Genomic DNA, 27659 nt, shown 5'->3' with positions numbered 1-27659 from the left:
GAGCAGCAGCATCTCCATGGCCGACGCAAAAGCATACAGTGGAAGCTTAAAGAAAGTGTCAGCAACAACTTGGATTTGTCATCTAAAGGATGAATCTACCATTGCAATTCTGTTGATAGATGATTAGTACAAATGATTTCTAAATCAGAACGCAAAGTGCAGGTGAGTGTAAAAGTTGCACATTACATCCCAGTAGACTTCCCTTGTGGCAGGGCTCCTTTAGCAGGTTGTGAGTTTTTAGCAGGTGGGGATATGCTTGGTTCAGAGATGCCAACGTCACTACAGTCCTTGAGAGTATCTCCGCTATCAAGATGGTATAACCTCCCAGTGGTGTGGCAGGTTTGGGAGTAGACAGTTTTGCCATTCTCATACACAGATTTGTAAATATATTGGGATGAGAACTGACTATTCAACGATGCTGCTTTGAACGCTGCTGGAGCTGAGACATTGGGTGCTTTCATTGTCACCATCAGACCCAAAATCCTGAGAAACACCACTGCTGCTAAAATCCATGTTGCTTGAGGAGTTGGCCCTCCTGTTCAAGGCCTGTGGCTTCCGCCGAGGCAAGGGCGCCTGTGGCTTCCGCCGAGGCAAGGGCGCCTGTGGCTTCCGCCGAGGCAAGGGCGCCTGTGGCTTCCGCCGAGGCAAGCCGCCTGAGGCAGGCAGGGCGCCTGTGGCTCCCGCCGAGGCAAGGGCGCCTGTGGCTTCCGCCGAGGCAAGGGCGCCTGTGGCTTCCGCCGAGGCAAGGGCGCCTGTGGCTTCCGCCGAGGCAAGGGCGCCTGTGGCTTCCGCCGAGGCAAGGGCGCCTGTGGCTTCCGCCGAGGCAAGGGCGCTGGCTTCCGCCGAGGCAAGGGCGCCTGTGGCTTCCGCCGAGGCAAGGGCGCCTGTGGCTTCCGCCGAGGCAAGGGCGCCTGTGGCTTCCGCCGAGGCATTTGCGCCTGTGGCTTCCGCTTACCTAAGGTATTTGGGCAGTCGGCGCCTTGCTGACGCATTATGGGTGGCCGCTTGCATGGCACTGTGGCCAGTTGGTTCCACTGAGGCACCATGGACAGTTGCTTCACCTAAGGCATTTGGGCCAGTGTGGAGCTTGCCGAGGCATTGTGGCCAGTTGCTTCAGCTAAGGCATTTGGGCCAGTTCCGCCGAGGCCATTTGATGAGGCACCGACTTGCTTCACCTAAGGTATTTGGGCCAGTCGTGACGCTTGATGAAGCATTATGGGTGGCCGCTGGCATGGCACTGTGGCCAGTTGGTTCCACTACAGAGGCACCATGGACAGTTGCTTCACCTAAGGCATTTGGTCCAGTCGTGGAGCTTGATGAAGCATTGTGGCCAGTTGCTTCAGCTAAGGTATTTGGGCCAGTCGTTACGCTTGATGAAGCATTGTGGGTGGCCGCTTCCGAGGCATTATGGGTGGCCGCTGGCATGGCACTGTGGCCAGTTGCTTCCACTGCAGAGGCACCATGGACAGTTGCTTCACCTAAGGCATTTGGTCCAGTCGTGGAGCTTGATGAAGCATTGTGGCCAGTTGCTTCAGCTAAGGTATTTGGGCCAGTCGTGGCATTTGATGAAGCATTGTGGCCAGTTGCTTCAGCTAAGGTATTTGGGCCAGTCGTTACGCTTGATGAAGCATTGTGGGTGGCCGCTTCCGATGCATTATGGGTGGCCGCTGGCATGGCACTGTGTCCAGTTGCTTCCACTACAGAGGCACCATGGACAGTTGCTTCACCTAAGGCATTTGGGCCAGTCGTGGCGCTTGATGAAGCATTGTGGTCAGTTGCTTCAGCTAAGGTATTTGGGCCAGTCGTTACGCTTGATGAAGCATTGTGGGTGGCCAGTGCTTCCACTACAGCTTGCTTCACCTAAGGCATTTGGGCCAGTCGTGCACTATGAAGCATTGTGGTCAGTTGCTTCAGTAAGGTATTTGGGCCAGTCGTTACGCTTGATGAAGCATTGTGGGTGGCCGCTTCCGATGCATTATGGGTGGCCGCTGGCATGGCACTGTGTCCAGTTGCTTCCACTACAGAGGAACCATGGACAGTTGCTTCACCTAAGGCATTTGGGCCAGTCGTGGCGCTTGATGAAGCATTGTGGTCAGTTGCTTCAGCTAAGGTATTTGGGCCAGTCGTTACGCTTGATGAAGCATTGTGGGTGGCCGCTTCCGAGGCATTATGGGTGGCCGCTGGCATGGCACTGTGGCCAGTTGCTTCCGCTGCCGATGCACTATAGCCAGCTGCTTGACCTAAGGCATTTGGGCCAGTCGTGGCGCTTGCTGAGGCATTGTGGGTGACTGCTTCTGAGGCACGGGATCCGGTTGCTCCACCTAAGGTATTTGGGCCAGTCGTGACGCTTGCAGTGTCATTACGGGTGGCTGCTTCACCTGCCGAGGCACGGGATCCGGTAGCTTCACCTGCCGAGGCACGGGATCCGGTAGCTTCACCTGCCGAGGCACGGGATCCGGTAGCTTCACCTGCCGAGGCACGGGATCCGGTAGCTTCACCTGCCGAGGCACGGGATCCGGTAGCTTCACCTGCCGAGGCACGGGATCCGGTAGCTACACCTGCCGAGGCACGGGATCCGGCAGCTACCGCTGCATTGTGGCCAATTCCTTTGAATTGATTTTGGGGAATATATCTATAATTACCTACGAAAGAAAAGAAAGTTTCAAATTGTAAAATGCCATCATTTGAAGTTCTGCTATTTATACACTGTTACTTTTACTGAATTATATGTGCAGAACAACACACCTTTATTTGGAGGATAACAGGTTATCCCTCCAATTAGCAGGCAACAAATCCAATAAATTCTAAAAAACAAAAACATCCTAGTCAGTTAAATACCTTTAAAACATGGAAGACAAGGGAATCAAACTAGAGCCATACAACTTACCTCAAAGACATTTCAAAACTCACAGCCATTTTTCTCCTCAAATCCTCAGTATTCAGAACTAATGGTAGCCAGAAGCCTTACCAGAAGATCCCTGATATTGTATCTGATTGTCTTTTTTGCTGCGCCTTACAAAGGAATCATAGACCCTTCTAATCTGGCTGGTTAATTAGGTACATCTGCAAGCCACTGAACATAATTTCCATTGGTCCAATTTCCCAATTGAGATTAGGTGCGCTTGATTTCATTCAGCTGGTGTGCTGAAGGGTTTGCGCATTCATGGGCAAATCCAATGGTTTCAAAGAGTGAACTCTACCTACCCAGTGCACTGGGTGAGCTTAATCAAGTGCACCTTTATTTCATGCTAACTAAGATCCTGCCAGGGGCTTTTGCAGGTGCACCCTCAGTCGTCCGGTAGAAGTGTGTTGTGCAAAAATATATTTAAGATTTTTCAAAGTAGCCTCACTTTGCCTTGATGACAGCTTTGCACACTCTTGGCATTCTCTCAACCAGCTTCATCTGAAATGCTTTTTCAACAGTCTTGAAGGAGTTCGAACATGTGCTGAGCACTTGTTGGCTGCTTTTCCTTCACTCTATGGTCCAACTCATGCCAAACCATCTCAATTGGGTTGAGGTCGGGTGATTGTGGAGGCCAGGTCATCTGATGCAGCCCTCCATCACTCTCCTTCTTGGCCAAATAGACCTTACACAACCTTGCGATGTGTTGGGTCATTTGTCCTATTGAAAAACCAACGAGAGTCCCACTAAGCGCAAACCAGATGGGATAGTGTATAGCTACAGCATAGTGTGGTAGCCATTGTACCTTGAATTCTAAATAAATCACAGACCATGTCACCAGCAAAGCACCCCCACACCAACACACCTAGTCCTCCATGCTTCATGGTGGGAACCAGACATGCGGAGATCATCCGTTCACCTACTCTGTGTCTCACAAAGAATGCATATACAATTTCATCCCGTGTCATGAGTCTTTGGCCAAACAGGCAGTCGACTACAGCAGACAATTGTGCTCATTTGTGTCAATGTTTGTGAAATGAGTTCCATGTGACACATTATGCTAGCTAAGCGTCCCTGCTAGTGCCTTGCCGGCTTCATCATTGGAACTTAAATGGATCCATTTAAGGTCTGAGTTCTCATACTATGTAGTTAGATGATCTCACCAACAATAATTGGTTTAGAAAAATTGACTTGTTCTTATTTTTTATTTATTTCACCATTATTTAACCAGTTAGGCCAGTTGAGAACAAGTTCTCATTTACAACTGCGACCTGGCCAAGATAAAGCAAAGCAGTGAGACAAAAACAACCACACAGATACACATGGGATAAACAAACGTACAGTCAATAACACAATAGAAAAATCTTTATACAGTGTGTGCAAATGAAGTAAGGAAGTACGGCAATAAATAGGCCAATAGTGACAAAGTAATTACAATTTAGCAATTTACACTGGGGTGATATATGTGCAGATGAGGATGTGCAAGTTGAAATACTGGTGTGCAAAATACCAGATAAACAAAAACAAACATGGAGATGAGGTAGGTAGTTGGTTGGATGGGCTATTTACAGATGGGCTGTGTACAGCTGCAGCGATCGGTAAGCTGCTCTGACAGCCGATGCTTAAAGTTAGTGAGGGAGACATAAGTCTCCAATTTCAGTGATTTTTGCAAATCGTTCCAGTCATTGGCAGCAGAGAACTGGAAGGAAAGGTGGCCAAAGGAGGTGTTGGCTTTGGGGATGACCAGTGAAATATACCTGCTGGAGCGCGTGCTAGGGTTGGGTGTTGCTATGGTGACCAGTGAGTTGAGATAAGGCGGAGCTATACCTAGCAAAGACTTATAGATGACCTGGAGCCAGTGGGTTTGGCGACGAATATGTAGCGAGGACCAGCCAACTAGAGCATACAGGTCGCAGTGGTTTGTAGTATATGAGCCTTTGGTGACAAAACGGATGGCACTGTGATAGCAAATTGGATGCAGTCTGAGTAGAGTGTTGGAGGCTATTTTGTAAATGACATCACTGAAGTCAAGGATCGGTAGGATAGTCAGTTTTACGAGGGTGTTTGGCAACATGAGTGAAGGAGGCTTTATTGACGTTCTGTTGTCTGTTTGGAAATATCTTTGTTTATTGATAGGTTAAACCGTTCCAGGCATTGTAAAGATCAAAGTACACTGAATCCACTTTTTAAGACCTTGTGGATCGATTAATGCACTTGCAGGAAGAATGAGCAATAGGTTAAAAACCTATTGACGCTCATGTGAATCAATATAGGAAACGACCACAAAAATCTATACATTTAAGCTAGAAATATCAGGTTTTTGCATGGGCTGCATCTTAATCCACTTTATCCGCCTGCCCATGTCACCCTTCCGCATCTGGTGTACGAGGCCGAGGTACAGCTGAGTTTGTCAGACCATGTGACATAACTGAACTCCATCTTCTCACGAAAGCGTCTGTGGCGTCTGAACGGTTTGGCCTACAAACTATTATGACCACTATGGAAAGGGGAGACTCACAAACATGGTTCCGTTTTGCTCTACGACCCCAACAAGTTTCACATACTCATCTGAAGGTAACCCATACTAACTAATGGAAGTATGGAGGTAGTTGTGCCAACATACATAAAGGTTTAAATATGTGCCATCACCAAGATAATGGATAGACTACAAAACTTTTCCATTAATAAAGTTATTGGCACTATACAAAGTGCTATTTTAACTGAATTACTTTGTGCTATACAAACACACCTTTAGGTGGAGGATAGCAGGTTATCCCTCCAATTAACAGGCAACAAATCCAAGGAGTATTAAACATGTTTTTTATCCTAGTCAGTTAAAACACAGCTACCTGTAAAACCTGGAAGAGGAAACCAACCACAGCGCGTAGTGAACATGGCTGAGGTGCACCCATGACCAGCTCTGAAAACAGATTGCATAGCGGAGAAGGTACGTGGGATTCAAAATGGTCGGTAATCTGTTTTCTGACTTGGCTTTCAAAGACCTTAGATACGCAGGGTAGGATAGATTTGTCTGTAGCAATTTGGGTCTAGAGGATCGTGGACCAATTCAATGGTTTTATAGAGGGAAATCTAACTATCCATTGCACTGGGTGAGCTTAATCAAGTGCACTTTTTAATGCAGGCTAATGAAGTTCCTGCCAGGGGCTTTTGCAGGGGCAACCTCAGGGGTCCGGTAGAAATGTGTTGTGCACAAAGGTTGCACACACAGAGATCGTGTCCACAAATTCCATACTGTGACAAATTAAATGAAGTTGTCTGTTGACGTACACTAGACCAGAGATTGTCCAACAGCAAAGTGTAACTTGTAGAAAATTCAATGCATATAGAATTTCATTCATGTTCATGAGTATGGCCAAACAGTCAACTACAACAGGCAAATATGTCAAGTTGTCCAAAAGTCCTGGGTGACATCTTATGCTAGCTAAACTATCATGTTAGTGCCTACCAGCTTCCTCTTTGGAACTTAATGGATCCATTTAAGGGCCTAATTCTCATACTACGCAGTTCGATTGCTAATTGGTTAAGAAAATGTGCATGTTTAAAGACTGTACATAATATATTTGTTACTTGATCGGTTAAAGCGTTCCAGGCATTGTAAAAATCAAATTCACTGAATCCATTCCATAGGAGCCTGTGGTACAATAAATGGACTAGTAGGAATGGGCTACAGGTGAAGAGTATTGAGGCAGTCAAGGTAAAAGACCCATCAAAATCCAGTTGAAGCTAGAACATTGAATGGGCTGCGTCTCAATGGCCCTTACGCATCTGCGGTGGACAGGGGCCGAGCTACAGTGGTGTTGGTCATACACCCCAAAAATGCAGTCTCAAAAACATCTGTAGCTTCAGAACGGTTTGGCCTACAAACTGACCATTATGGGAAATTGACTCCCGAACATAGTTACGTTTCCCTCTATGACCCCACAATTGTAAGACGGGTAACCCATACAAACAGAAGTATGGAGGTAGATGTGCCAACAGGGGTTGAAGCATCCAAAATAACATTTGAGTCAGCTAGATATGGAACTCACTCCTAAACTGATTTGACTCTTTGCCATTTGTGGTATGGGCTATAGTATAAGGCCAAATGCATGTTTGAAACCAAATGGTCACTCAATTCTAGTAGCTAAATGAGCCATGGTTTGACCATATAAAAACCATTCCCTATATGCTAGCTTGCTGAGGTTGAAGACAGTCTCACTGTATACAATGCATGCCTACATCTAAAGTAAGAACATATGAAGAAAGTCTGACAACTCACCCCAAGCTTTTATTTTGAACAACAAGTAGCAAAGGTAAAAGATTAGAAAACCAAAGAATGAACTGAGCAGTCATTTTTACTACAGACTGCACACCACCTGTTCTCAATTAGCAAGCAATGGACACGAGAACCATTATTTCAAAGACACCAGGCATTTTTGAAAGTAGAACTGTTCATGGACTCCCTCACGCTGGAGTAGCAAGAGCACCAGACACTTCCTGGTTGAAACAAAAGCAGAAAGAAATGCAGTGTCAGCAACACAGAATGTTAAGTAACCAATGTCAAAAACAAATCTCACCATTAGCTTCTAGAGGATGAATCCATTACATTTTCCTGTTGAAAGACATATGGTTAGTACAAAGGACTTCAAATTCAGAGAGCAAAGTTCAGAGCAGGTCAAAGTGAACCATTACCTTGCAGAATCCTTCACTAGTGAACAAAACTGTCCTTGGGAGCATTTCCACTATCAACAGGCATAGCCTCCCTAGGAGTGTAGCGGGTTAGGGAGAATACAGTCCTGCCATTCTCGTAGTGCGATTTGGAACTGTAGGAATAGATTGGGATGACACCCGACTGTTCAACGATGCTGGCCTGAGTGCTACTAGAGGCACCATCTTCAGTGCTTTCGTAGTGATTCTGCTGAGACATTGGGGCCAGTTGCTTCTGGGGCATTTGTGCTACATGCCATAATTGCTGAGGCATGGGGGTCAGCTGGTGCTGTGGCATGGCAGTGTGTTGCTTCCGCTGCTGGGACATTTGAGCTGGATACCCCACTTGCTGGGGTATGATGGCCGGTTCGTTCTGCTGCGGTTCAGCAGCCGGTTGCTTCTGGGTAAGCTGGTTGCCACTTTGCTGAGGCTGGTCAGTTGCCAGAGGCGTGGAGGCCGGTTGCTGCCGTGACATTTGAGCTGGATACCACACTTGCTGGGGTGGTGGCGGCGGTGCGGTTCAGGTTGCTCCTGCGGTAGAGGCGTGGAGGCCGGTTGCTTCTGCTGCTGGGGAAATTCAGCTGGATGCCATACTTTCTGATGCGTATGCGGCATGGCGGTCACCGCAGAGACTATGCTGGGGCATAGGGGCCGGTTGCTTCTGTGCCCGATGCCACACTTGCTGAAGCATGGCAGCCGGTTGCTTATGTTGCTGGGGCATTTGAGCGGATTGCCACAGTTGTGGTGGATTGGGGGTCAGTTCCTTCTGCGGTAGATGCATAGTGAATGGTTGCTTCTGCTCCTGTAGAAATTGAACTGGATGCCACAATTGCTGAGGTGGCTGGGGCATGGCGGTCGGTTCAATTTGCTGCGGAGGTTCAGTAGCTGTTTCCTTTTGCTGCTGAGGCATTTGAGCTGGATGCCAAACTTGCGGGGGCATGGTGGCCTGTTGCTTCTGCGGTTGAGGCATTGGGGCTGGTTGCTTCTGCAGCATGGTGGCCAGTTGTTTCTGCTGCTGGGGCATGGTGGCCAGTTCCTTCTGCTGCTGGGGTTCAGTGGTTGGTTGGTTCTGGGGCATTTTAGCTGGATACCACACTTGCTGAGGTTGCTGATGTATGGCGGTCAGTTCCTTCTGCGGTAAAAGCATTAGGGCTGGTTGCTTCTGCTGCTGGGGAAATTGAGCTGGATGACACTCTTGAGGCATGGTGGTCAGTTCCTTCTGCTGCAGAGTTGCAGCTGCTTGTTGCTTCTGGACCATTTTAGCTGGATACCACACGTCATGAGGCTGCTGGGGAATGGGGGCCAGTTGCCACACTTTCTGAAGCTTGGCAGCCGGTTGCTTATGCTGCTGGGGAATTTGAGCGGATTGCCACAGTTGTGGTGGAATGGCGGTCAGTTCCTTCTGCAGTTGACGCATAGGGACGGGTTGCTCCTGGGGAAATTTGGCTGGATGCCACTGAGGTTCAGCGGTTGGTTGCTTCTGGGGCATTTGAGCTGGATACCACACTTGCTGAGGTTGCTGGGGCATGGCGGTCAGTTCAATCTGCTCCTGAGGATCAGCGGCCAGTTGCTTCTGGGGCTTAGCTGGATACAACACTTGCTGGGGCATGGCAGTCAGTTGCTTCAGCAGCATTTGAGCTGGATGCAACACTTGCTGAGGTTGCTGGGTTAGTGAGGCCGGTTCCTTCTGCTGCTGAGGTTCAGTAGCCGGTTGCTTTTGCTGCTGGGGAAATTGAGCTGGATGCCACACTTGCTGGTGCATGGTGGCCGGTTGCTTTTGCTGCATTTGAGCTGGATACCATGCTTTCTGGGGCATAGCTGTTGGTTGTTTCTGCGGTATAGTCATTGGAGCCGGTTGCTTCTGGGGCATGGTGGTCAGTTCCGTCTGCTGCTGAGGACTAGTAGCTGGTTGCTTTTGCTGCTGAGGCATTATAACTGGATACCACACTTGCTGAGGTAGCTGGGGTATGGAGGCCTGCTCCTTCTGATGCTGAAGTCCAGTAACTGGTTGCTTCTGGGGTATTTGAGCTGGATACAACATTGCTTGAGGCTGCTTAGGATAACTGGCCGGTAGCGTCTGCTGTTGGGTCATGGCGGCCGGTTGCTTTTCCTGCTGGGGCATTTGAGTTGGATACCACATTTTCTGAGGTGCCTGGGACATTGGGGCCAGTTGCTTTTGCAGGATGGCTGCCAGATGTTTCCGTTGCTCTTCGGTCAGCTGCGCTTGCAATTGAGCCGTTGGAGAGTTGTAATTACCATATCCTTTAGACCTAAGTGGGCCTGTATAGAGCCATGTAGCATCAGAACCTGGTGCAGGATACCCATCACCTACGTTAGATAAAGAAAAAAAGTAAAATGCCAGCCTCTGAAGTTGTTGATACCACAACTGTTACTTGAAATTAATGTGTAGAAACTCACTTGATGTAGAACAGGTTATCCCGCCAATTAGCAGGCTACAAAGCCAAGAAACTCTTTAAAAGAAAGAAAGTCTGTTATAAACACAGCTACCTGTAACACTTGAAGGACAAGGGCAAACAAATTAGAGCAATACTTTTAAAAACCTACCTGAAAGCGATTCCAATCATCACGGCCATTTTGCGCCTCAAAAGCTCCTCAGGAATCAGAACTAATGGCTGGTATAAGCCCTAGCATAATATCCCTTATGCTGTATCTGGAAGGCTTTTTTGGTTGCTCCTTTTAAACAAATCCCAGACCCTTCTAATGTCATTGGCTAATTAAGGACAGCTGTAAGCCCCTGAACTACATTTGATTCCTAATTCCAAATTGACCCCTAAAACCTACACCCTGGCCTAAACACTTCTGTGCATCAGAAATTATTGAATAGGTATAAGCAATATGGCAACAATTGCATCCAGCCTATCAGAATGCAAGGTGATGCAATTACCATATTGCTATGACCGATCTGATTGTTTCAAATGCACATAAGTGACTAAGTGGTAGGTGTAGGGGCTAGGATTTGATTTGGAATTCAGGATATTTACTCAGGTGTGGTTGATTCTCTAATTGAGTTCCTGACAGGTTTGACAGACCTAACTCTAAAGCACGCTTCAAACTCATTACACGGAGGGCCGAGTGTCTGTAGGTTTTTGCTCCTTCCTTGTACTTGATTGCTGAATTAAGGCCACTAATTACTCCCCTCACCTACGGTAGTTGTCTAGGTCTTAGACAAAAACCTATAGACACTAGGCCCTCCATGGAATGAGTTTGACACCCCTGCTCTAAAGTAGGAAACACATTTTGTCTTGGCACTTCATTGATCAGTTTAAATTATTGCTTGTACAAAATTCACTTGGTTCATTTGAAGATTAGAGGCTAAATGAGCAGTTAGGCACCATTATTTTACACATGCCTTCTTTTAAACCGTGTGTTTCATCCAGCATAGAAACAGTAGATGGTTAACATGTTTCAGTTGCACATAGTGCCACATCTTGGACAAATTCTGAATTCAGACAGATGCCAATTAAACACTCACATTATGTAAACACTGCACACACATTTGCTTTGATGATCTGAGTCTATTTTTTCAGAGGAAAACATATAGTAGGGCTCGTTTGAGTGGTAAGGCCAAAGCAACTGACTGTAGACCAAAGTCAAGAAGTAAAATCAGGAGAAGTGCATCTGCTACAACCGAAACTCGGATACTGTCGTTTTCCAACAGCAAGGCTCAGATCACCATGGCAGTGTTGCCATTGTTTATAAAAGGTTTCCTTTATAATATCAAAAAAACATGTCTCCAACACCCACTCACAAACTGAAATAATTTATGTTACATTATACAATCAATAAATGAGAGAGGGCCTCAATCAAATTGGTTCCTGTTTCAGTCCTGTTTCAGTCACCTAGGATAGGATAAAGTAATCCTTCTACCCCCCTTAAAAGATTTAGATGCACTATTGTAAAGTGGCTGTTCCACTGGATGTCGTAAGGTGAATGCACCAATTTGTAAGTCGCTCTGGATAAGAGCGTCTGCTAAATGACTTAAATGTAAATGTAAATGTAATGTTCTTGTTCGCGTGGGTTAAACAAAAACAATAATGATTGGGTGACAATGGAGACCCCACATGACAGGTGATGGCTGCAGGATGAAGTTGGTGAAGAGCAATTGCAGAAACTTGGAGATTCTGCAGATTTTTGTAAAGTTCATGCAGTCAACATTGAAAGATGTGTGGGTGGAATCTGTGTGGGTAGCTGGACAGGTAGGATGACTGACAGTGAAGGTGAACAGGTGGTCACGTGTCAGGTGACAGAGGAATGGATGAGACTGAGGCAGGAATTCCTTTTACCATAAAGTGGTATATTTACTGAGTAGTCTGTGCTGCATCACAAAGGAAACAAATACCATGTATCCAATCAAATTCATAATCAAAGATCAAATCATATCATTCATTATTAACATAATTTAGGGTATTCAACACGTGGTAAATTCAACTCACGTGGTAAATGTCTTATCCCCAGAACGCAAAACACTTTGAAAGGCGGTGACCAACAATTGTCACCGACTTGACAATAGTGATCAGCTCGAAGGTGCCCACTATCTCCATAAAATGTCTCCCTCATGTGGATGAAATAAAACACATGACAACAACCCATCTCCTCATCCTCTGACCGTCTACCCTCCTTTGTGGAAGCTTTTTTTTCCAATGTTGTCTCAACTTTGATTGCAGTACACATCCACAAACACATAAACTCGAATGCAACTGTTTAGATAGCTATGCATATATCTCCAGCCCCTTAAATCTGCCAAAGTGTTTTTCCTATTCCGACTGATGTTTCCGCTTGCATTCCATCTCTGATAATTATACTTGATTCAAAGTCTGTGCCTTGAAAATTCCAATGTCCTTTTCTTCTCCTGTTTCTTTCAGCACAGCAGGCAGACAATCTGTTCTTTATTCTGGTCTTTTATATTCACCCCGAGTGCTCCAATCCTTCTGTACTTTATTGTACGGCCCTTAATGTCTAGAAATCTGCACTAACTCCCCTGTAACTGGAAGGCAAATGTATGTCACTTAAATCAGACCGGGTTCAAATACTATATAAAATATTTCTATTAATTTCACATACATTCAAAGTAAGTATTCTGATCTTTTATTTGAAAAGATAAGTAGTTAAATGTTATGTATTTGGAAATACACTTGGAAAGTGTTTGAAAAACTCAAAATCACACACTATTTTTCACTCTAATGTATTACATAAGTATTTGAAAATACTGTCAAATAATACCATTTGTATTATAACCCAGATATTATAACTCAGATACTGAAATACACATGTTTTTGAATACAGGTCTGCACTTAAATGTAGCATTTGCATGAAAATACACAGATATATATTGTATTATACTGTATCACATTCCATTGTATTTGTTGTTTCTTTGCGTTTGAAATCCTCAACTGTTATTTTTTCTGAAGACAGATTCCAATTCTTCTTTCTCTGTTAGACCCTCCAGGCCCTATTAGTCTACTGAGGTCAATCAGTTGCGATTGTAACCATCAGATCCAAAATCTCAGTGGTGAGTAGCCACTGAGCTGTTGTCAACTTGCAGATGGCAGTCCTCACATAAAGACACACCATGCCCACCAGAGCACACACATAGCCTACATCAGATTCAGGCAGAAATCAATACGGACTCCAAAACAGACACAATTATTATTTACATTCATTTATTTCTTTGTTTTTCAACTCAGTTTTAGGATCAGGTACTAGTGCCTGCTTCACCTCCTAAAATGAAGAAAAAAGTATTTGAGAAGCAATGTAGATAGAGTATATAGAGGCAACTCAGTATAGTTCACTGCTGCTTTCTATATATTATCAAAGCCACTTAAACGTATACTGCTCCATAGACATGGGTTCAAAATGTATTTGTTTCTTTCAAATACTTTTTAACCTGCTCTTAATTGAGAGTTTATCTGTCACTCCGGGCAGGCTCAATCATCCCTCAAAGGCATTTGAAAGAAAACCAAAGCTATATGAACTCAGGTTTGTTTTCACCTCACCTCATGTATTTTTGTATTTTTGTAAATAACAGCTGGTGCACGATATCTAAGGAATTCTCAAGCTATTGCCAGCTTGAGGTAGAATATCTCATGATAAGCTGTAGACCACACTATCTACCTAGAGAGTTTTCATCTGTATTTTTTGTAGATGTCTACATTACACCACAGACTGAGGCTGGCACTAAGACCGCATTGAATGAACTGTATTCTGCCATAAGCAAACAGGAAAACGCTCACCGGGAGACGGTGCTCCTAGTAGCCGGGGACTTGAATGTATGGAAACTTGAATACATCTTACCAAATTTCTATCAGCATGTTAAATGTGCAACCAGAGAGGGAAAAAAACTCTGGACCGCCTTTACTCCACACACAGAGACGCATACAAAGCTCTCCCTCACCCTCCATTTGGCAAATCTGACCATAATTGAATCTTCCCGATTCCTGCTTACAAGCAATAATTTAAGCAGGAAACACCAGTGACTTGATCAATAAAAAAGTGGTCAGATGAAGCAGCAGCTAAGCTACAGGACTGTTTTGCTAGCACAGACTGGAATATATTCCGGGATTCCTCCGATGACATTGAGGAGTACACCACATCAGTCATTGGCTTCATCAATAAGTGCATCAATGACGTCGTCCCCACAGTGACCGTACGTACATACCCCAACCAGAAGCCATGGATTACAGGCAACATTTGCACTGAGCAAAAAGCTAGAGGTGCCGCTTTCAAAGAGCGGGACGCTAACCCGGAAGCTTATAAGAAATCCCGCTATGCCCTCCGACGAACCATCAAACAAGCAATACAGGACTAAGATTGATCGTACTACACCGGCTCTGACACTCGTCGGATGTGGCAGGGCTTGCGAACCTTTACAGACTACAAAGGGAAGCACAGCAGAGAGCTGCCCAGTGACACGAGCCTACCAGACGTGCAAAACTACTTCTATGCTCGCTTCGAGGCAAATAACACTGAAGCATGCATGAAAGCAAAAGCTGATCAGGAAGACTGTGTGATCACGCTCTCCGCAGCCGATGTGAGAAAGACCTTTAAAGAGGTCAACATTCACAAGACCGCAGGGCTTGACGAATTACCTGGACGTGTACTGCGAGCAGGTGCTGACCAACTGGCAAGTGTCTTCACTGACATTTTTAACCTCTCCCTGTCTGAGTCTGTAATACCAACATGTTTTAAGCAGACCACCATAGTCCCTGTGCTCAAGAACACTAAGGTAACCTGCCAAAATGACTACCGACCCATAGCACTCAGGTCTGTAGCTATGAAGTGCTTTGAAAGGCAGGTCATGGCTCACATCAACACCATTATCCCAGCAACCCTAGACCCACTCCAGAGACTGAAAAACAGCTTCTATCTCAAGGCCATCAGACTGTTAAACCGCCAGCACTAACATTGAGTGGCTGCTGCCAACACACTGACTCAACTCCAGCCACTATAATAATGGGAATTGATGGGAAATGATGTAAAATATATCACTAGCCACTTTAAACAATGCTACCTAATATAATGTTTACATACCCTACATTATTCATCTCATGTGTATATGTATATACTGTACTCTATATCATCTACTGCATCTTTATGTAATACATGTATCACTAGCCACTTTAACTATGCCACTTTGTTTACATACTCATCTCATATGTATATACTGCACTCAATACCATCTACTGTATCTTGCCTATGCTGCTCTGTGCCATCACTCACTCATATATCTTTATGTACATATTCTTATCCCCTTACACTTGTGTCTATAAGGTAGTAGTTTTGGAATTGTTAGCTAGATTACTTGTTGGTTATTACTGCATTGTCGGAACTAGAAGCACAAGCATTTCGCTCCACTCGCATTAACATCTGCTAACCATGTGTATGTGACAAATAAAATTTGATTTGATTTGACATGTAATAAACTCAGCAAAAAAATAAACGTCCCTTTTTCAAGACCCTGTCTTTCAAAGATCATTTGTAAAAATCAAAATAACTTCACAGATCTTCATTGTAAAGGGTTTAAACACATGCTTGTTCAATGAACCATAAACAATTAATGAACATGCACCTCTTGAACGGTCATTAAGACACTAACAGCTTACAGACAGTAGGCAAATAAGGTCACAGTTATGAAAACTTAGGACACTAAAAGAGGCCTTTCTACTGACTCTGATGGCCAGGGTCCCTGGTCATCTGGATGAATGTACCTTAGGCCTGCTGCAAGGAGGCATGAGGACTGCAGATGGGGTCAGGGTGATAAATTGCCATGTCCGTACTGTGAGACGCCTAAGACCGCACTACAGGGAGACAGGACAGACAGCTGATCGTCCTTGCAGTGACAAACCACATGTAACAACACCTGCACAGGATCGGCACATCTGAAGATCACACCTGCGGGATAGGTACAGGATAGCAACAACTGCAGAGTTACACAGCTACTTGCCGCAGCTACTTGCCCAAGCCTCCCCAGCTTCTCCTTCACCCAATTCCAGATAGCAGATGTTCTGAAAGAGCTACAAAATCTGGACCCGTACAAATCAGCTGGCCTAGACAATCTGGAGCCTCTAAAATTATCCGCCGCCCTTGTTGCAACCCCTATTACCAGTCTGTTCAACCTGTGATTTGTAAGCTTTATTTTTGTTAATGTTTTTGTCAACTGTTGGTATTGGCCTCCACCCTATATGTCCTTTTAGTGTAGTTTTTGGTGCTAAATTAGCATTCGATTTGTGGGAGCAAGATGTACATATAGGGAGAAACATAATACTGTACCACAAGAGAAATATACACTTAGAGTGCATTTGCCATTCTGGTAAAATGCATTGTCTATTGTATAGGACAGGAAGCCAAAGTAAGGCCATGAGAGCATAAGACAGCTGGAAATACCAAGGTCAGAGGGACATACAAAGGAGGGGGTCAGCCAAATGACCAGCTGATGGACTATAGACATAGGGCATATATTTTTAGGACATGAAGAGAAGAGACACATAGTCTACTAGTCCTAATAAGGACAAGCCAAACATAAGGGGCCCATAGGATAAGATGGGCATGTATTATTTTTGGGACATGAAGAGGTCCTGTCACCATTATAACTTGAATGAAAGCAGATATGGGTGTTATTGGGCGTGAACAAGCAGGAAGTACAGATTGAAAGATAATGGTGGCAGATGGACTGAGGGAACTAACTTCATTTGCATGTGGGATGGACTCATATGTTGTATGTGTATATATCAGAGCCAGTGCTCTGGAAAAGTGTGTGTTCCGCGGACCATCTAGGCTTCTGATATGTTTGTATTAAAAGCCTATATTGAATTCACATGTTCTTGTAAGTGTTATATTTTGTAACGATCCTCCACGACACTACCGACATCGAGAAAAGACAGTACTGTGCAGCCGTCTTCATCGACCTGGCCAAGGCTTTCGACTCTGTCAATCACCGTATCCTTATCGGCAGACTCAACAGCCTTGGTTTCTCAAATGAATGCCTCACCTGGTTCACCAACTACTTCTCAGACAAAGTGTGTCGACAAAGTGTGTGAAATCAGTGTGTCAAATCGGAGGGCCTGTTGTCCGGACCTCTGGCAGTCTCTATGGGGGTACCACAGGGTTCAATTCTCGGGCCGACTCTTTTCTCTGTATATATCAACGATGTGCTCTTTGCGGGTGATTCCCTGATCCACCTCTACGCAGACAACACCATTCTGTATACATCTCACCCTTCTTTGGAAACTGTGTTAACTAACCTCCAAACGAGCTTCAATGCCATACAACACTCTTTCTATGGCCTCCAACTGCTCTTAAATGCTAGTAAAACCAAATGAATGCTTTTCAACCGATCATTAAGACACGCACCCGCCCGCCCAGACTAGCATCACTACTCTGGACGGGTCTGACTTAGAATATGTGGACAACTACAAATACCTAGGTTTCTGGCTAGGCTGTAAACTATATCCTTCCAGAACTCTCCTTCCAGAGTTTTGGATCTACAATCCAAAATTAAATCTAGAATTGGCTTCCCATTTCGCAAACAAAGCCTCCTTCACTCACGTCGCCAAACATACCCTCGTAAAACTGACTATGCTACCGATCCTCGACTTCAGCGATGTCATTTACAAAATAGCTTCCAATACTCTACTCAGCAAACGGAATGCAGTCTATCACAGTGCCATCCGTTTTGTCACTAAAGCCCCTTATACCACCCACCACTGCGACCTGTATGCTCCAGTCGGCTGGCCCCCGCTACACATTCGTCGCCAGACCCTCTAGCTCCAGGCCATCTAGATGTCTATGCTCCGCCTTATCTCAGCTCAATGGTCACGAGAACAACACCCACCCGTAGCACACGTTCCAACAGGTATATCTCACTGATTATCCTCAAAGCCCACACCTCATTTGGCCGCCTTTCCTTCCAGTTCTCTGCTGCCAATGACTGGAACGAATTGCAAAAATCACTGACGATGGAGACTTATTTTTCCTCACTAACTTTAAACATCAGCTATCTGAGCAGCTAACCGATCGCTGCAGGTGTACATAGCCCAATTGTAAATAGCCCACCCAATCTACCAAACGCATCCCCATACTGTTTTTATTTTATTTTCTGCTCTTTTGCACACCAGTATTTCTACTTTCACATCACCATCTGCTCATCTATTACTCCAGTGTTAATGTGCTGAACTGTAATTACTTCGCTACTATGGCCTATTTATTGCCTTACCTCCCCACGCCATTTGCACACACTGTATATAGACTTTATTTTTTTACTATTGTGTTATTGACTGTACGCTTGTTTGTTCCATGTGTAACTCTGTGTTGTTTGTGTCGCACTGCTTTGCTTTATCTTGGCCAGGTCGCAGTTGTAAATGAGAACTTGTTCTCAACTAGCTTACCTGGTTAAATAAAGGTGAAATATTTTTTTTTAAATAAACACCAGGAACGCACAATCCCTCCATCAGTGCTCAGACTGTCCGCAATAGGCTGAGGCTGGACTGAGGGCTTGTAGGCCTGTTGTAAGGCAGGTCCTCACCAGACATCACCGGCAACAACGTTGCCTATGGGCACAATCCCAGCGTCGATGGACCAGACAGGACTGGCAAATAGTGCTCTTCACTGACGAGTCACGATTGTGTCTCACCAGGGGTGATGGTCGGATTCGCATTCATCGTTGAAGGAATGAGTGTTACACCGAGGCCTGTACTCTGGAGCGGGATCGATTTGGAGGTGGAGGGTCCGTCATGGTCTGGGGCGGTGTGTCCCAGCATCGTCGGACTGAGCTTGTCACTGCAGGCAATCTCAATACTGTGTGTTACAGGGAAGACATCCTCCCTTAAGAGGTACCCTTCCTGCAGGCTCATCCTGACATGACCCTCCAGCATGACAATGCCACCAGTCATACTGCTCGTTATCTGTGTGATTTTTTGCAAGACAGGAATGTCAGTGTTCTGTCATGGCAGGCAAAAAAAGCCCAGATCCCAATCCGATTGAGCACATCTGGGACCAGTTGGATCGGAGGGTGAGGGCTAGGGTAATTCCCCCCTAGAAATCTCCAGGAACTGGCAGGTGCCTTGGTGGAAGAATGGGGTAACATCTCACAGCAAGACGGGCAAATCTGGTGCAGTCCATGAGATGCACGACAGTACTTAATGCAGCAGGTGGCCACACCAGATACTATTACTTTTGATTTTGACTCTCCCTTTGTTCAGGGACACAATTCCATTTATGTTAGTCATGTCTGTCTGTGGAACTTGTTCAGTTTGTCTCAGTTGTAGAATCTTATGTTCATACAAATATATACACGTTAAAGTTTGCTGGAAATAAACAGTTGACAGTGAGAGGACGTTTCTTTTTTTGCAGAGTTTATATTAACTTCAGTTGCAGTGAAATGATCAAAATGAATCTTTAAATTGTCTTGGGAACAGGAGTGGATAAATATTTCTATCAGCCTCTCGGGGAAAATGCATATGTAATGTGTCATATTTGACACTTTTGCAAGCAGACAGCATTTCAATCACACTCAATACACACCCAAGACTAACTGAAGTTAGCATTCTCAGCATTCCATTTCCTTAAAATCTGTCAAAATGACAGTTGGCACAGGACCAATGTTTCCATTGTGTTCTAGCATGCTACCTGGTCCTTAAATCATTTTACCTTTTTAGATTACTAATGCATTTATTCTATCAACGTAAGACATGTGAGCACTACTTTAGTCTTCTGGGGCAACAAGTTATGACAGAAGAGAAGCTGCATGTATTAAAATATAGTTGACAAATGGCCTACCTAAGGGAAGTAAGCAGAAACTTGTCTAAATTAGGGGTGAAAGTAGCCGTTAAGCTCAGTTATGGTGGATCAAACTGAGCAAGTAGCCCACTTTAAATGAATTTGACAGAGTCAGACAACCATGAGATGAATGCGCAGGCTCCGTTTCACCACAAAAACAGAATTGAGGGTTACATGGCACTGTAGCCCATCTCCGGGGTACAAGCGTTCTCAGGTTTTTGTAAAACAGAATTAGATCTTTACATGTCAACACAAAATAAATACTTCAGTATCCCGAACGGGATATTGATGGTCAGTGGCTTCTACGTAGAGCCAATCTTGGGATTTTTCAACGAGCAGCGAAGATAAAAAAATAAATTCTATATTTCAAATCCAAAAGAATAGGAACATTCCCTCTTACTACAAATTGCACTGGCAACCAACACAGTTCTCAACCAGCTAGCCAAAGGTAGACATTAAACACACAGTATTTCAAAACACAAGAAAGCACTTAAAGGTACAATATTTTATTGTTTTACAAGTAATGCAGGGTCGCATGAGCAGCAGCATCTCCATGGCCGACGCAAAAGCATACAGTGGAAGCTTAAAGAAAGTGTCAGCAACAACTTGGATTTGTCATCTAAAGGATGAATCTACCATTGCAATTCTGTTGATAGATGATTAGTACAAATGATTTCTAAATCAGAACGCAAAGTGCAGGTGAGTGTAAAAGTTGCACATTACATCCCAGTAGACTTCCCTTGTGGCAGGGCTCCTTTAGCAGGTTGTGAGTTTTTAGCAGGTGGGGATATGCTTGGTTCAGAGATGCCAACGTCACTACAGTCCTTGAGAGTATCTCCGCTATCAAGATGGTATAACCTCCCCAGTGGTGTGGCAGGTTTGGGAGTAGACAGTTTTGCCATTCTCATACACAGATTTGTAAATATATTGGGATGAGAACTGACTATTCAACGATGCTGCTTTGAACGCTGCTGGAGCTGAGACATTGGGTGCTTTCATTGTCACCATCAGACCCAAAATCCTGAGAAACACCACTGCTGCTAAAATCCATGTTGCTTGAGGAGTTGGCCCTCCTGTTCAAGGCCTGTGGCTTCCGCCGAGGCAAGGGCGCCTGTGGCTTCCGCCGAGGCAAGGGCGCCTGTGGCTTCCGCCGAGGCAAGGGCGCCTGTGGCTTCCGCCGAGGCAAGGGCGCCTGTGGCTTCCGCCGAGGCAAGGGCGCCTGTGGCTTCCGCCGAGGCAAGGGCGCCTGTGGCTTCCGCCGAGGCAAGGGCGCCTGTGGCTTCCGCCGAGGCAAGGGCGCCTGTGGCTTCCGCCGAGGCAAGGGCGCCTGTGGCTTCCGCCGAGGCAAGGGCGCCTGTGGCTTCCGCCGAGGCAAGGGCGCCTGTGGCTTCCGCCGAGGCAAGGGCGCCTGTGGCTTCCGCCGAGGCAGCGCCTGTGGCTTCCGCCGAGGCAAGGGCGCCTGTGGCTTCCGCCGAGGCAAGGGCGCCTGTGGCTTCCGCCGAGGCAAGGGCGCCTGTGGCTTCCGCCGAGGCAAGGGCGCCTGTGGCTTCCGCCGAGGCAAGGGCGCCTGTGGCTTCCGCCGAGGCAAGGGCGCCTGTGGCTTCCGCCGAGGCAAGGGCGCCTGTGGCTTCCGCCGAGGCAAGGGCGCCTGTGGCTTCCGCCGAGGCAAGGGCGCCTGTGGCTTCCGCCGAGGCAAGGGCGCCTGTGGCTTCCGCCGAGGCAAGGGCGCCTGTGGCTTCCGCCGAGGCAAGGGCGCCTGTGGCTTCCGCCGAGGCAAGGGCGCCTGTGGCTTCCGCCGAGGCAAGGGCGCCTGTGGCTTCCGCCGAGGCAAGGGCGCCTGTGGCTTCCGCCGAGGCATTTGAACCAGATTTGATGAGGTACCGACTTGACTTACCTAAGGTATTTGGGCCAGTCGTGACGCTTGCTGACGCATTATGGGTGGCCGCTTGCATGGCACTGTGGCCAGTTGGTTCCAATATAGAGGCACCATGGACAGTTGCTTCACCTAAGGCATTTGGGCCAGTCGTGGAGCTTGATGAAGCATTGTGGCCAGTTGCTTCAGCTAAGGTATTTGGGCCAGTCGTTACGCTTGATGAAGCATTGTGGGTGGCCGCTTCCGAGGCATTATGGGTGGCCGCTGGCATGGCACTGTGTCCAGTTGCTTCCACTACAGAGGCACCATGGACAGTTGCTTCACCTAAGGCATTTGGGCCAGTCGTGGAGCTTGATGAAGCATTATGGGTGGCCGCTTGCATGGCACTGTGGCCAGTTGGTTCCACTACAGAGGCACCATGGACAGTAGCTTCACCTAAGGCATTTGGGCCAGTCGTGGAGCTTGATGAAGCATTGTGGCCAGTTGCTTCAGCTAAGGTATTTGGGCCAGTCGTTACGCTTGATGAAGCATTGTGGGTGGCCGCTTCCGATGCATTATGGGTGGCCGCTGGCATGGCACTGTGGCCAGTTGCTTCCGCTGCACTATAGCCAGCTGCTTGACCTAAGGCATTTGGGCCAGTCGTGGCGCTTGATGAAGCATTGTAGCCAGTTGCTTCACCTAAGGCATTTGGGCCAGTCGTGGCATTTGATGAAGCATTGTGGCCAGTTGCTTCAGCTAAGGTATTTGGGCCAGTCGTTACGCTTGATGAAGCATTGTGGGTGGCCGCTTCCGATGCATTATGGGTGGCCGCTGGCATGGCACTGTGTCCAGTTGCTTCCACTACAGAGGCACCATGGACAGTTGCTTCACCTAAGGCATTTGGGCCAGTCGTGGCGCTTGATGAAGCATTGTGGTCAGTTGCTTCAGTTAAGGTATTTGGGCCAGTCGTTACGCTTGATGAAGCATTGTGGGTGGCCGCTTCCGATGCATTATGGGTGGCCGCTGGCATGGCACTGTGTCCAGTTGCTTCCACTACAGAGGAACCATGGACAGTTGCTTCACCTAAGGCATTTGGGCCAGTCGTGGCGCTTGATGAAGCATTGTGGTCAGTTGCTTCAGCTAAGGTATTTGGGCCAGTCGTTACGCTTGATGAAGCATTGTGGGTGGCCGCTTCCGAGGCATTATGGGTGGCCGCTGGCATGGCACTGTGGCCAGTTGCTTCCGCTGCCGATGCACTATAGCCAGCTGCTTGACCTAAGGCATTTGGGCCAGTCGTGGCGCTTGCTGAGGCATTGTGGGTGACTGCTTCTGAGGCACGGGATCCGGTTGCTCCACCTAAGGTATTTGGGCCAGTCGTGACGCTTGCAGTGTCATTACGGGTGGCTGCTTCACCTGCCGAGGCACGGGATCCGGTAGCTTCACCTGCCGAGGCACGGGATCCGGTAGCTTCACCTGCCGAGGCACGGGATCCGGTAGCTTCACCTGCCGAGGCACGGGATCCGGTAGCTACACCTGCCGAGGCACGGGATCCGGCAGCTACCGCTGCATTGTGCAATTCCTTTGAATTGATTTTGGGGAATATATCTATAATTACCTACGAAAGAAAAGAAAGTTTCAAATTGTAAAATGCCATCATTTGAAGTTCTGCTATTTATACACTGTTACTTTTACTGAATTATATGTGCAGAACAACACACCTTTATTTGGAGGATAACAGGTTATCCCTCCAATTAGCAGGCAACAAATCCAATAAATTCTAAAAAAAACAAAAACATCCTAGTCAGTTAAATACCTTTAAAACATGGAAGACAAGGGAATCAAACTAGAGCCATACAACTTACCTCAAAGACATTTCAAAACTCACAGCCATTTTTCTCCTCAAATCCTCAGTATTCAGAACTAATGGTAGCCAGAAGCCTTACCAGAAGATCCCTGATATTGTATCTGATTGTCTTTTTTGCTGCGCCTTACAAAGGAATCATAGACCCTTCTAATCTGGCTGGTTAATTAGGTACATCTGCAAGCCACTGAACATAATTTCCATTGGTCCAATTTCCCAATTGAGATTAGGTGCGCTTGATTTCATTCAGCTGGTGTGCTGAAGGGTTTGCGCATTCATGGGCAAATCCAATGGTTTCAAAGAGTGAACTCTACCTACCCAGTGCACTGGGTGAGCTTAATCAAGTGCACCTTTATTTCATGCTAACTAAGATCCTGCCAGGGGCTTTTGCAGGTGCACCCTCAGTCGTCCGGTAGAAGTGTGTTGTGCAAAAATATATTTAAGATTTTTCAAAGTAGCCTCACTTTGCCTTGATGACAGCTTTGCACACTCTTGGCATTCTCTCAACCAGCTTCATCTGAAATGCTTTTTCAACAGTCTTGAAGGAGTTCGAACATGTGCTGAGCACTTGTTGGCTGCTTTTCCTTCACTCTATGGTCCAACTCATGCCAAACCATCTCAATTGGGTTGAGGTCGGGTGATTGTGGAGGCCAGGTCATCTGATGCAGCCCTCCATCACTCTCCTTCTTGGCCAAATAGACCTTACACAACCTTGCGATGTGTTGGGTCATTTGTCCTATTGAAAAACAAACGAGAGTCCCACTAAGCGCAAACCAGATGGGATAGTGTATAGCTACAGAATAGTGTGGTAGCCATTATACCTTGAATTCTAAATAAATCACAGACCATGTCACCAGCAAAGCACCCCCACACCATCACACCTAGTCCTCCATGCTTCATGGTGGGAACCAGACATGCGGAGATCATCCGTTCACCTACTCTGTGTCTCACAAAGAATGCATATACAATTTCATCCCGTGTCATGAGTCTTTGGCCAAACAGGCAGTCGACTACAGCAGACAATTGTGCTCATTTGTGTCAATGTTTGTGAAATGAGTTCCATGTGACACATTATGCTAGCTAAGCGTCCCTGCTAGTGCCTTGCCGGCTTCATCATTGGAACTTAAATGGATCCATTTAAGGTCTGAGTTCTCATACTATGTAGTTAGATGATCTCACCAACAATAATTGGTTTAGAAAAATTGACTTGTTCTTATTTTTTATTTATTTCACCATTATTTAACCAGTTAGGCCAGTTGAGAACAAGTTCTCATTTACAACTGCGACCTGGCCAAGATAAAGCAAAGCAGTGAGACAAAAACAACCACACAGATACACATGGGATAAACAAACGTACAGTCAATAACACAATAGAAAAATCTTTATACAGTGTGTGCAAATGAAGTAAGGAAGTACGGCAATAAATAGGCCAATAGTGACAAAGTAATTACAATTTAGCAATTTACACTGGGGTGATATATGTGCAGATGAGGATGTGCAAGTTGAAATACTGGTGTGCAAAATACCAGATAAACAAAAACAAACATGGAGATGAGGTAGGTAGTTGGTTGGATGGGCTATTTACAGATGGGCTGTGTACAGCTGCAGCGATCGGTAAGCTGCTCTGACAGCCGATGCTTAAAGTTAGTGAGGGAGACATAAGTCTCCAATTTCAGTGATTTTTGCAAATCGTTCCAGTCATTGGCAGCAGAGAACTGGAAGGAAAGGTGGCCAAAGGAGGTGTTGGCTTTGGGGATGACCAGTGAAATATACCTGCTGGAGCGCGTGCTAGGGTTGGGTGTTGCTATGGTGACCAGTGAGTTGAGATAAGGCGGAGCTATACCTAGCAAAGACTTATAGATGACCTGGAGCCAGTGGGTTTGGCGACGAATATGTAGCGAGGACCAGCCAACTAGAGCATACAGGTCGCAGTGGTTTGTAGTATATGAGCCTTTGGTGACAAAACGGATGGCACTGTGATAGCAAATTGGATGCAGTCTGAGTAGAGTGTTGGAGGCTATTTTGTAAATGACATCACTGAAGTCAAGGATCGGTAGGATAGTCAGTTTTACGAGGGTGTTTGGCAACATGAGTGAAGGAGGCTTTATTGACGTTCTGTTGTCTGTTTGGAAATATCTTTGTTTATTGATAGGTTAAACCGTTCCAGGCATTGTAAAGATCAAAGTACACTGAATCCACTTTTTAAGACCTTGTGGATCGATTAATGCACTTGCAGGAAGAATGAGCAATAGGTTAAAAACCTATTGACGCTCATGTGAATCAATATAGGAAACGACCACAAAAATCTATACATTTAAGCTAGAAATATCAGGTTTTTGCATGGGCTGCATCTTAATCCACTTTATCCACCTGCCCATGTCACCCTTCCGCATCTGGTGTACGAGGCCGAGCTACAGCTGAGTTTGTCAGACCATGTGACATAACTGAACTCCATCTTCTCACGAAAGCGTCTGTGGCGTCTGAACGGTTTGGCCTACAAACTATTATGACCACTATGGAAAGGGGAGACTCACAAACATGGTTCCGTTTTGCTCTACGACCCCAACAAGTTTCACATACTCATCTGAAGGTAACCCATACTAACTAATGGAAGTATGGAGGTAGTTGTGCCAACATACATAAAGGGTTAAATATGTGCCATCACCAAGATAATGGATAGACTACAAAACTTTTCCATTAATAAAGTTATTGGCACTATACAAAGTGCTATTTTAACTGAATTACTTTGTGCTATACAAACACACCTTTAGGTGGAGGATAGCAGGTTATCCCTCCAATTAACAGGCAACAAATCCAAGGAGTATTAAACATGTTTTTTATCCTAGTCAGTTAAAACACAGCTACCTGTAAAACCTGGAAGAGGAAACCAACCACAGCGCGTAGTGAACATGGCTGAGGTGCACCCATGACCAGCTCTGAAAACAGATTGCATAGCGGAGAAGGTACGTGGGATTCAAAATGGTCGGTAATCTGTTTTCTGACTTGGCTTTCAAAGACCTTAGATACGCAGGGTAGGATAGATTTGTCTGTAGCAATTTGGGTCTAGAGGATCGTGGACCAATTCAATGGTTTTATAGAGGGAAATCTAACTATCCATTGCACTGGGTGAGCTTAATCAAGTGCACTTTTTAATGCAGGCTAATGAAGTTCCTGCCAGGGGCTTTTGCAGGGGCAACCTCAGGGGTCCGGTAGAAATGTGTTGTGCACAAAGGTTGCACACACATTGAGATCCTGTCCACAAATTCCACACTGTGACAAATTAAATGAAGTTGTCTGTTGACGTACACTAGACCAGAGATTGTCCAACAGCAAAGTGTAACTTGTAGAAAATTCAATGCATATAGAATTTCATTCATGTTCATGAGTCTGGCCAAACAGTCAACTACAACAGGCAAATATGTCAAGTTGTCCAAAAGTCCTGGGTGACATCTTATGCTAGCTAAACTATCATGTTAGTGCCTACCAGCTTCCTCTTTGGAACTTAATGGATCCATTTAAGGGCCTAATTCTCATACTACGCAGTTCGATTGCTAATTGGTTAAGAAAATGTGCATGTTTAAAGACTGTACATAATATATTTGTTACTTGATCGGTTAAAGCGTTCCAGGCATTGTAAAAATCAAATTCACTGAATCCATTCCATAGGAGCCTGTGGTACAATAAATGGACTAGTAGGAATGGGCTACAGGTGAAGAGTATTGAGGCAGTCAAGGTAAAAGACCCATCAAAATCCAGTTGAAGCTAGAACATTGAATGGGCTGCGTCTCAATGGCCCTTACGCATCTGCGGTGGACAGGGGCCGAGCTACAGTGGTGTTGGTCATACACCCCAAAAATGCAGTCTCAAAAACATCTGTAGCTTCAGAACGGTTTGGCCTACAAACTGACCATTATGGGAAATTGACTCCCGAACATAGTTACGTTTCCCTCTATGACCCCACAATTGTAAGACGGGTAACCCATACAAACAGAAGTATGGAGGTAGATGTGCCAACAGGGGTTGAAGCATACAAAATAACATTTGAG

At 45.8% G+C, this 27659-nt stretch overlaps 2 protein-coding genes and 1 long non-coding RNA gene across 4 annotated transcripts; all 3 read right to left on the bottom strand.

Moving 5' to 3' along the window:
* Nucleotides 1–405: 405 nt before the first annotated feature.
* LOC124003193 (autotransporter adhesin BpaC-like) lies at nucleotides 406–23643 on the bottom strand. Its single transcript, XM_046311268.1, has 4 exons — nucleotides 23638–23643; nucleotides 22508–23367; nucleotides 20985–22207; nucleotides 406–911 (listed from the first exon to the last, which is right to left on the bottom strand). The coding sequence occupies exons 1-4, from the start codon at nucleotides 23641–23643 to the stop codon at nucleotides 406–408; spliced, it is 2595 nt and encodes an 864-aa protein (XP_046167224.1).
* On the bottom strand, nucleotides 7171–8012 carry LOC124003549. Its single transcript, XR_006833250.1, has 3 exons — nucleotides 7595–8012; nucleotides 7480–7514; nucleotides 7171–7399 (listed from the first exon to the last, which is right to left on the bottom strand). It is a non-coding gene; the product is annotated as an uncharacterized LOC124003549 (long non-coding RNA).
* On the bottom strand, nucleotides 8131–10303 carry LOC124003547 (bromodomain-containing protein DDB_G0280777-like). 2 transcript variants are annotated; one of them, XM_046311891.1, is made up of 4 exons: nucleotides 10175–10303; nucleotides 10028–10080; nucleotides 9159–9937; nucleotides 8131–9065 (listed from the first exon to the last, which is right to left on the bottom strand). In XM_046311891.1, exons 1-4 carry the CDS (start codon nucleotides 10201–10203, stop codon nucleotides 8187–8189), a joined length of 1740 nt encoding a protein of 579 aa, XP_046167847.1. In that variant the 5' UTR covers nucleotides 10204–10303; the 3' UTR covers nucleotides 8131–8186. The 2 variants fall into 2 exon arrangements, with proteins under 2 accessions (XP_046167847.1, XP_046167845.1); XM_046311889.1 differs by having other exon boundaries at nucleotides 8131–9937; nucleotides 10175–10293.
* Nucleotides 23644–27659: the final 4016 nt, after the last annotated feature.

The sequence above is a fragment of the Oncorhynchus gorbuscha genome, linkage group LG18, assembly GCF_021184085.1.
Source record: "Oncorhynchus gorbuscha isolate QuinsamMale2020 ecotype Even-year linkage group LG18, OgorEven_v1.0, whole genome shotgun sequence".
In the NCBI taxonomy this organism is placed as follows: domain Eukaryota; kingdom Metazoa; phylum Chordata; class Actinopteri; order Salmoniformes; family Salmonidae; genus Oncorhynchus; species Oncorhynchus gorbuscha.
The sequence above is the reverse complement of the archived record's forward strand: the minus strand, read 5'-3'. Positions and strand labels throughout refer to the sequence as shown.

Coding starts and splice junctions, on each gene's coding strand:
- LOC124003193 (XM_046311268.1), bottom strand. Junction 22,208..22,507: donor ACTGGCCCAAATACCTTAGC/TGAAGCAACTGG, acceptor AAATGCCTTAGG/TGAAGCTACTGTCCATGGTG. Junction 912..20,984: donor TGCCTCGGCGGAAGCCACAG/GCCTTGAACAGG, acceptor CGGAAGCCACAG/GCGCCCTTGCCTCGGCGGAA.
- LOC124003547 (XM_046311889.1), bottom strand. CDS start 10,203: ATGGCCGTGATGATTGGAATCGCTTTCAG. Junction 10,081..10,174: donor ATGATTGGAATCGCTTTCAG/GTAGGTTTTTAA, acceptor TTTCTTTTAAAG/AGTTTCTTGGCTTTGTAGCC. Junction 9,938..10,027: donor GATAACCTGTTCTACATCAA/GTGAGTTTCTAC, acceptor TATCTAACGTAG/GTGATGGGTATCCTGCACCA.